Source organism: Oryctolagus cuniculus, chromosome 5 (assembly GCF_051225735.1).
Source record: "Oryctolagus cuniculus isolate XC-2025 breed Fujian yellow rabbit chromosome 5, ASM5122573v1, whole genome shotgun sequence".
Lineage (NCBI taxonomy): Eukaryota > Metazoa > Chordata > Mammalia > Lagomorpha > Leporidae > Oryctolagus > Oryctolagus cuniculus.
The window spans coordinates 16,740,035-16,749,533 of record NC_142871.1 but is presented as its reverse complement, the minus strand read 5'-3'; the positions used below and the strand labels follow the sequence as shown (position 1 = coordinate 16,749,533).

Sequence of the window (9,499 nt, the reverse complement as noted above, 5' to 3'; positions counted from 1 at the left end):
ACCCCCAGAAGACTGGATATCTTGATTGCGGCAATTGGTTCAGAAAGAAGTAGGAGTTTTATTCAGGGAAGACAAAGAAGTGATAAGAGAGGTAGTTTCAAGGTAAAGAGTTGCCAAGAGTGAGTAAGATTGCCTGAGGGCTTTGAAGCTAGCGCAGGACTCTCTGGGGTAGAATTAAGAGTGGGCTTTAGATTGTTTTAATAATTGTAATTATTATCGCTCTTTGAAAGGAAGATATTAACTCGGTTGTAAAATGTTAGACATTCGCAAATTCCTTTAATGTTGTATTTGAACATGTTTTGGTGTGTACACAAGATGCTCAACTCTGACTCCAAATTTTATTGGAAAACCTTGTGTGACCAGTCTTTCTGGAGAAGTAAGCATAAGTACAAGTTCAGCCTGTTACTGGGGCACCATTTTTTTTTTTTTTTTTTTTTTTTTTGGTGTTTGTTTTTGAGAGATTTGAACTGTTTTTATGAGAGAATTAGCAATCTCAGGGAACTGCCTTTACCACCCACTGCCCCTTGGGAGAGGCTGTGTGGGGACGTGTGCATCCTGCTGTTTGCAGGACCAAGACAGGGCTGCTGGTGAGACATCTGGTAACTGACAGACAGGACCAAGGAGTGCAAAATAGAGGCCAGCTGCCTTTGCTTTCACCAGTGACGCCAATCCCAGCAACTCTGCAGGCAACTCTGAAACGGCAGAAAAAAACTTTAGTCCCCCCCCTCGCCTTTTTTTTTTTTTTTAAGATTTATTTATTTATTTGAAAGTCAGAGTTACACAGAGAGAGAAGAAGCAGAGAGAGAGAGAGAGAGAGAGAGAGAGGTCTTCTATCTGCTGGTTCACTCCCTAACTGACTGCAATGGCTGGAGCTGCGCCGATCCAAAGCCAGGAGCCAGGAGCTTCCTCAGGGTCTCCCATGCGGGTACAGGGCCCAAGGACTTGGGCCATCTTCTACTGCTTTCCCAGGCCATAGCAGAGAGCTGGATCAGAAGTGGAGCAGCCGGGACTCGAACTGGCACCCACATGGGATGCTGGCACTGCAGGCGGTGGCTTTACCTGCTACACCACAGCGCTGGCCCCCTTAGTCACTTTATTCAGAGCCTGGAGTGAAAACACTCAATAAGTATGCGTTGAAAGAATGAATGATTGAACCGATGAGCTTTGTAATATTCTCAGATATTAAGTAGCATATCCAAAAAGTTGGGATATCTTATTGCTAGAGAAAATTAATAACACTACTACTTTTTTTTTTTAAGTATTTATTTGAAAGGCAGAGTAACAGATACAAAGAGACAGAGATCTTCCATCCACTGGTTCACTCCTCAAATGGCTGCAACAGCCAAATCTAAGCCGGGCTATAGCTAGGAGATAGGAATGCCATCCTGGTCTCCCACATGGGTGGCAGGGGCCCAAGCACTTGGGCCATCTTCTGCTGCCTTCCCAAGTACATTAAGCAGGAAGCAGGATCAGAAGTGGAGTATCCAGTACTGAAACCGTGCTCTGATATGGAATGCTAGCATCACAGGCCTCAACTTAATTCACTGAGCCACAATGCCAGCCCCAACATAACCACTTTTCTTAACCAAAATAACTCCCTGGTCAGTAAGATGGAAATGATTCTTGGGTCAGTCTAGAAGCAAAATGTGGCTATACCTGTGCTTCTATGGCTCTATAAATGATCCTATTATTCAGAGTTGTCTTGGGCAGAATACAGAATACTGAAGTGTGTACATTGCTTAAAATACATTTTTTAAAAAAGATTTATTTATTTATTTCAAAGGCAGAGTTGCAGAGGCAGAGAGAGAGAGAGAGAGAGAGAGAGGTCTTCCATCTGCTGACTCACTCCCCAAATGGTTGCAATGGCTGGACCTGGCTAATGCAAAGCCAGGAGCTAGGAGCTTCTTCTGGGTCTCCCACATGGGTGCAGGGGCCTAAGGACTCAGGCCATCTTTTGCTGCTTTCCCAGGTGCATTAGCAGGGAGCTGGATCAGAAGTGGAGCATCTGGGACTTGAACCAGTGCCCATATGGAATGCCAGCACTGCAGGTGGCAGCTTTACCTGCTATGCCACAGCACCGGCCCCTTAAAATACAATTTTGCTTTTTAAACATAAGATTATGGGGTAGGCATTTGGCCTATAGCTTAAGCTGCTGCTTGGGCTGTCCATAACCCATACCCTGGGTTAAATCTTGGCTCTGCTCCTAATTCCAGTTTCCTTGGGAGGCAGCAGGTGAGGGCTCAAGAACTTGAGTCCTTGCATACTCATATGAGTAGGAGCTGTGGATTGAGTTCCAGGTTTTTAGCTTCAGCTTGGCATAGTCTTAGCTGTTGTTTCTCGCTTCTTCATGAATTTGGGGAATGAACCAGTGGTTGGGAGCTCTGTCTGTATCTCAAATAAATTTAAAAATAAAATTATGTGAATTTTCATAGGGTGGAAAATAGATACCAAGCAAGCAGCTGCTGATTAAGTAGCCATGGTCAATGTCTTCCTTCAGCTTGTGCGTTGTGTAGTGTTGGGTGCAGTCTTTGACCTTGTAATCCTTGCTAGACATTTAAAGGCCAACAGATGAGAACAGCTTTTGTTAAGATTTTCCCAAGAATCGAATAAATAGAATCTCACAGAACGTGAAAATGTTGATAGTTTTTGTACTACCGATGGATACATTTTCCTAGTGTGCTGATGCTAATCACCCTCAAATGGGCTTTAAGAGCCTGTGTAGCTCTTACTGTTTTGCACGGGAGCCAAGCCCTGCTTTTCACTGACATCCCTGAGAAGAGAGAAACAGTTGGAAGTTCCTTACAGAAGGGGAGGAAGGGCTGTGCAGCGCTAACGTGTGGACTTTCTAGTCAGATGCGGGTTGGATGCCTTGCTATCCCATCCGCAGCCATGGAACCTTGAATTCCGATTTAGTTTCTCTGAGCCTGCTCCCCCAGCCATCGGTAATAGGAGAAATAGAGTATCCACACATGGGGTTATTGTAAAGATGGATTATACGGGATAAGATGCAAAGTGATTTGAATAGTACCTGGTTCAGTATAAGAACTCTAATGACTCCCAGAGGAAAGTTAAAATGAGTAGAAATTCAAATAAAATTCCTAAAAATAAGCATTTTCCAAATGTAGTGTTTATCTTTTTCATGCCCATTTATTTATTTTTGTTTACTTGAAAGGCAGAGCAACAGAGATCTCTCATTTTCTGGTTCGCTCCCCAGATATCAGCAACAGCCTGAGTGCGACTGGGCTCAAGTCAGGAGCCTGGAACTCATCCGGATCTCCCCAGTTAGTAGGTGGCCAGGGACCCGACTACTTGAGCCATCATTTGCTGACTTCCAGGGTCTGCCGAGGAGCTGCGACTCCGACTGGCAGGCTGATACCTGCTGTGCCACCATCCTCTGCTCCAGTGTACTGTCTCTCAGGGCATAAATTCCAGGAAAAAATGATGACCTTTGAATAAAAACTGAACAAATTCAGAAAACAAATTCTATACTGGAAAAACCAAGCCTATAGTTCCCAAGGTGCCATTGCACTACATGGGATAAATTATATGCAAAATATCCTACAGCTGACCACAGCTTATACCAACTCTGTGCTCAATTGTACAAAAGCTGGACATAAGAGAGTTACCTGGTATCTAAGGCCTGTATTTCACACGCTTCTTTATTTTTTTATTTGCATCTTTGTATTTTATTATTTAAAAAAAAAAGGATTTATTTTGATTTGAAAGCAGAATTAATAGAGAGAGAGGGAGAGACACATAGAGATCTTCTATCAGCTGGTTCACTCCCCAGATGACCACAACAACAGGGGCTGGGCCAGGCCGAAGCCAGGAGCCAGGAGCTTCTTCCGGGTCTCCCACGTGGGTGTGGGGGCCCAAGTACCTGGGCCGTCTTCCACCGCCTTCTCAGGCGCATTAGCAGGGAGCTGGAGTGGAAATGGAGCAGCTGGGACCTGAACTGAGGCCCACAAGGGTTGCCGGCTCCCCAGGCTGTGGCATAACCCATTAGGCTACAACGCCTGGCCCAGTTTGTTAATTTTTAACGGGGATTTCAACTACTTGTGAAAACTGAGGCACTTAGTGGCCAGTTACGGCTGGGAGAATTTTGGTCTCGCTGCCCCATCAACTTAGTGCTTCCGGCCAACCAATCCAGCTAAAATTTAAATTGAGTCTCAATTAAACCGACTGCCTGCTATGTAGGTATAACGGGAACGAAGGGGTACAATGCAAGCCATTGGGGTTGATATAATTCCAAGTCCTGACCTTCTGAGGAACACAGAAGGCAAACCATCACATCCAGGCCCTCCTGTTGGAGCGCGCACGCGAGAAGAGGCCTGGAGCGGTGACCTCCGGCCTCGGGCCCTCAAAGGACAGGTGCAGTTGCAGAGCCGCCTCCTCGCCCCGCGTTCCCCTGCGGATGGCATGGGCTGGCACCACCGGCTCCGAAGGTGCGAACGCAAGGGGGACCCCAGGCAGCACCTCCCAGGTCGGGGCCCGACGGCCTTAACCTCCCTGTTCCCCGCTCCGGCCACGTGAGCCGCCCTAATATGGTCACACTCGCGAGGCGCCGGGGCATGCGGGGCGGAGGCGGGAGCCCTTGTTCAAACGCAGGCCGAGGAAAGCGAACGGGGTGTGGGCTCGCTCCCGCTTCGGGGGAGCCATCGTCCAGCGCAGCCCCGCTGACCCCCGCGCCCCCCGGCGCGTGCTTTGCTTCTGCCGGGCCTCGCTGGCCCCGGGTAGGCGCGGGAGACGCCCCGGGGGCGGGCCGCGCGGCTCCCCGGCCCCGGCTGGCGTCTGGCCCGCCTCTGGTCCTCGATGCTACTGCAAGGCGTGTCCGGGGCCGTGCTCATGTGATGGAGCGAGGGAGAAACCGGGCGGGGGAGGAGGCTCAGAGGTGGCTTTTTTTTTTTTTTTCTTTTAAGGAGTTTGCCGCGAGCGCGTCTCCTGCATTCGCAGTCTGGGCGCGTCCGCAGGAGCACGGCGGAGGGAAGGCGCTCCCGGGACCTCGCGAGCGCACCGCTCCGCGCTCCGGCTGCAGCCCCGCGACCTGCGGAAGGCGTAACCCTGCGGCAGGGCGCGGGAGAACCACCGAGGAGCCATGGGCGCCGGGAGCTCCACCGAGCAGCGTAGCCCGGAGCCGCCGCAGGCTGGAGACGCCACGCCGGCGGAGCCCGAGGCCAGCCGCGGCAGCCCCTCCGCTGAGGCGGCGCCCAGCACTGCCGGGGATCCCGCCATCACTGCTGCAGACCCCGCCAGCAAGGTACCGGCGGCGCGCTGGGCCACCTGCCTGGGGGAGGCGGGAGCGGGGTGGGGGGCTGGGAGAGAAGGGGTGAGGTGTCGGAGTCCCGCCAGCGAGAACTTCCCAGCCCGTCCGACCCCTCTGCGAACTCGGGAGTGAGAATTCAGGGTCTTTTGCCCCGGGGCGGGGCCGGCACCGCAGCGAGCGCGCGGCGTGGGGCTTGCATCTTTGTCGCGGGTCTCTCCGGGGAGGCGACTGCGCCATCCGCAGTAATAAAATCTGCCTCCTGCTACTGCTGCTCCTGAACCTCTCTCTCTCGCTCCCCCTTCGCTCTCTAGTGGGGCGTGGGGCATCTGCGGGGGATGGATCCCCCCAGTCGAGCGTCTGCAGCCTCCCCCTCCCTCTCCGGGCCCGGGGTCCCAAGATGCAGGACCCAGGTGCTGGGGGCTGGCGGAGCTACCGGGCACTGCCCGTGGCACCAGCTGCGCCCGGAGGGTGCGGTTTGGTACCCAGTCCTCTGCGGCAGGGGCTGGAGCAGACACTGTCTCCTGGTGCTGCGCGCCCGGGGTGCAGCTCGCTGGGAGCCAGGGCAAAGACCTGGGCGGACGCTGCGTCTCCAAGACGAATGACAGGTTTCGCAAACAAGCCGGCGTCCTGCCCTGGCTTTCGCTCGCTTCGTGGCCTGTGCACTCCGCGGGATAAACAGATACCGGAGGAGTAGTTAGAAGTTCTCCCAGGATGTGGTCAGGCGCGAGCGAGCAAGCGTTCCCCGCGCACAAACTGCTGGAAATGTTGCGTTTCGCGGTCTTTGGGCTCCGTTCTTACTCTCCCACTACCTTCGGGGCTGTGGCTTGTTGGGATCCGTGGATTTCAGATCCATTATCCAACCTGTGTGTGCATCAGCGAGCCACACCCAGCGCGCTCTGTGACATCCTTATAGGCAGACGTGGGTCACCCTACTTAAAACACGAATGCGTGGAACGGGGGGAGGGGTACAGCGAGTAAAGCAGAACCTTTGAGACATCTTAGAGGTGTAGATGTGTAGTTGCGGGGGAGGGGATTGCAATCTAGGTAAAATTGAAAACTGCAATCTAGGTAGAGCTGTGACCTCAGTGCCTTGAGCTGTTAGCCGTCCTGGTCTAGTTGGGGCAAACAGACTGTTCTGAATAGTAGTTTTCCTTCCAGTCTTAACTCACAGCTACTTGTGAAATTCGTGGTCTCTAGGCAACCAGAAGTGCTGTGCCTCCGCTATCTAGATTTTCTAAGCCAGCCTCAGGAATATGCGGTCCTTTGAGGTCCAAGTCACATTTACTCACTGATGCCAGCAACTATCAAAATGGCTCTACGGCCAGTGTTTACAGTCTGGTGCTGACAGTGGTTTTATGGTATAATTATTAAAAAAACTGGCAGTCGTGGGCCATTCCCCCCGCCACACTTTTATATTCCTTCAGGTGTTAACTGTGGGCCCTGAAATATGTGGGATTTATTCCCTTCCCAAGAGACTTGAATTTCTTGAAGATATTCCTCCCATTGTCTTCTTTTTCCTTCTTCCATAACTGTATCCTTCCCTTTCCTAGCCACCACCATCTTGAAGCAGCCAACCAGCCTCCTGTAAAAAAAAAAATTACTTAAATGACATCCAGCATATCATTGAACTTGTTGGCGTGCTGCCCAGTTATCAATTTGGAGACAAATCAATACACTTACATGCATCTTTGATTCCAATATGTAGCTTTTCATTTCCACTGGCAGAATTTATTGCTCAGGTATTGAAGACCTAAGTCTTTTCAAAAGGACGTCTGAGTTGAGAGTGACTCAGCACCCATCACTCTGCCCTGGTTGGCTGCATTTCTGACTCCAAGTACGCGCAGCGGGCACTCCGGGCTCCCACAGCTCCATGGACTCTTCCTCCTAGCCGCTCCCACATTGATGGCCTTCGGGGCTTGCCAAGTGTTGTCCTGATTGTTCTGAGTGCTGCACAAAGGCAGGGAGTGTGCTGACCATGGGCATGCTGCCCAGCACACAGTGGGCACTCCATAAATACCAAGGTGGGGCAGGTGCTGTGGCATAGTAGGCTAAGCTTCTGCCTGGGGCGCTGCATCCCATGTAGGCATCTGTCCTGCCTGCTCCTCTTCCAATCTGACTCCCCGCGGATGGCCTGGGAAAGCACTGGAAGATGGCCCAAGTGCTTGGGCTTCTGCACCCACGTGGGAGACCAGGAAGAAGCTCCTGGGCGGATTGGCACAGCTCTGGCAGCCATTTGGGGAGTGAACCAGTAGATGGAAGACCTTTCTCTCTGTTTCTCCCTCTCTCTGTCTGTAACTCTGCCCCTCAAATAAATAAATAAAATATTTAAAAAAATACTTAAGGGAAGAAGGAAGGGATGTTGGTGGCTCCCTGGTTTTGATTAGAGATTATCACATTGGGGAATGCAATGGCCAATCCACATTTTCTGTTTAACCTTTGACCCTCTCAATATGATCAGTCTCATGTATCAGATAGTCACTGTCTGTTTGGCTATTAATAGATCAAGATAGATCAAGTGAGCAATTTGGCAAGAAACAGTCAGATTTTGGTTTCTTTTTTTCTAGAAAGAGTGCTTGTTAACATTGCAATTTCAAATTGACTTTAATCTTAAATAGACAAATACATTAAACGGCTCAGATAAGACTGCTACGTGATTGTGATTCTTTAGCTATCTTTAACTTTCTTGAGATCTGTGGACATTTGGGGAGATTGAGGCTAAGACATCATTTTCACCTTTTTGGATAGAATGGTTGGCGTTACATAGAGGTTGTTAGCACATTTAAAAAAAATTTCCTATCTGATGCTATTTAGCAGTGCATTTTGCTTTCTTTTTTTTTTTTCTGCTAATTTTATTCATTAAGTTTCCATAGCTCAAAAGACATCAGACTAGTTGAATTCTCAGACCTAGCAGATCAAATGGAGAGTTAAACTTTTGATGACTCCTGTATTAATCAAAACTTACTCAACCTTTAGATGCAGGAGAAAGAAGTCTTGGTTTTATCTATGGTGCATGTAAATTGAAACGGAGGAATCAGTAATATTTGCAGTATTCATATGTAAATTCTGGGAGGAAATGGCTTGATCAGCTGCTTGTCGGGTTCGATTGACCTTGAGACCTGGCCAGGGTTTTTTAGCCACTGCAAGGGTCAGGGAGATTAGGTGACCCAACCACAGGTGGTGAGCAAAGCCTCCCATTTTCTCTCAATTGTCTGTTTTTAAAAATTTGTCTTGGAAAGAGTGTTTTCATTCAGGTGGCTCCACAGGGTGGGATGGTTGATGACAAAATGACTTGCGAATCTTGACTTCACACGCCCTGATTCAGCCTGGCTGTATTTCCTGCTTCGGTATAGTGACTTCAGAGCTGGAGATGGAACAGGGTGTGGCCAGTGTCGCAGGCAGGCAGGGAGGTGAGGACTCTTGTCAGCCCTGCAGCTTTGGTTCCATTTCTTTACAGGATCCACGATTCTGCAAAGCGCAGAGATGAACTCAAACAGAAGAATCCAGTGTCTGGTCCGTAGATTTAAGGATGTGTTTGTGTGTCAAAACTGTTAAGGTGCCAGCTGCTTTCATAATTCCTCCCCCAGCCTAACGCAGCCTAACACAGGGTGCTTCCTCTCCTTATAGTTTTACACTAAAAGGGCCATAATTTAAGGTGATTAGGAGAGAATTAGATGTTTGCTTAAAGAGTGATGTTTTTGTTTGTGTGATTACCTGTATTGCTATGGATTTTTCCCAGCTAAGAAGTACTGCTTTCCGATTAGAAAAGATACCAGAAATTGGAGGTGTGGTTGTGACGATGGTCACATCACATTGTTAAAAGACAAAATTACAGTGCCGACCTTGTGGCTCAGTGGGTTAAAGCCCGGCCTGCAGTGCCGTTGGGCTCCTGTTTGAGTCCCGGCTGCTCCACTTCCTATCCAGCTCTCTACTGTGGCCTGAGAAAGCGATAGAAGATGGCCCTAGTCCTTGGGCCCCTGCACCCACCGGCATGGGAGACCTGGAAGAAGCTCCTGGCTCCTGACTTCAGATCAGCTCAGCTCTTGCCGTTGCGGTCATTTGGGCATTGAACCAGTGGATGGAAGACCTCTTTCTCTGGCTCTACCTCACTCTGTAACTCATTCAAATAAATAAAATAAGTATATATATATATTTTTTTTTTGTTTTTTGTTTTTTTTTTTTGACAGGCAGAGTGGACAGTGAGAGAGAGAGACAGAGAGAGAAAGGTCTTCCTTTGCC

The 9,499-nt window shown here is 49.6% G+C and overlaps 1 protein-coding gene across 1 annotated transcript in view; it reads left to right on the top strand.

Moving 5' to 3' along the window:
• The first annotated feature begins 4,624 nt into the window (after positions 1 to 4,624).
• AKAP12 (A-kinase anchoring protein 12) overlaps positions 4,625 to 9,499 on the top strand; it is a 115,093-nt gene continuing 110,218 nt past the window's right edge. The window contains exon 1 of the mRNA XM_008263684.5: positions 4,625 to 5,257. Within this exon, the coding sequence (XP_008261906.4) occupies positions 5,096 to 5,257 (162 nt within the window). The 5' untranslated portion in view covers positions 4,625 to 5,095. The remainder of the gene's footprint in view (positions 5,258 to 9,499) is intronic.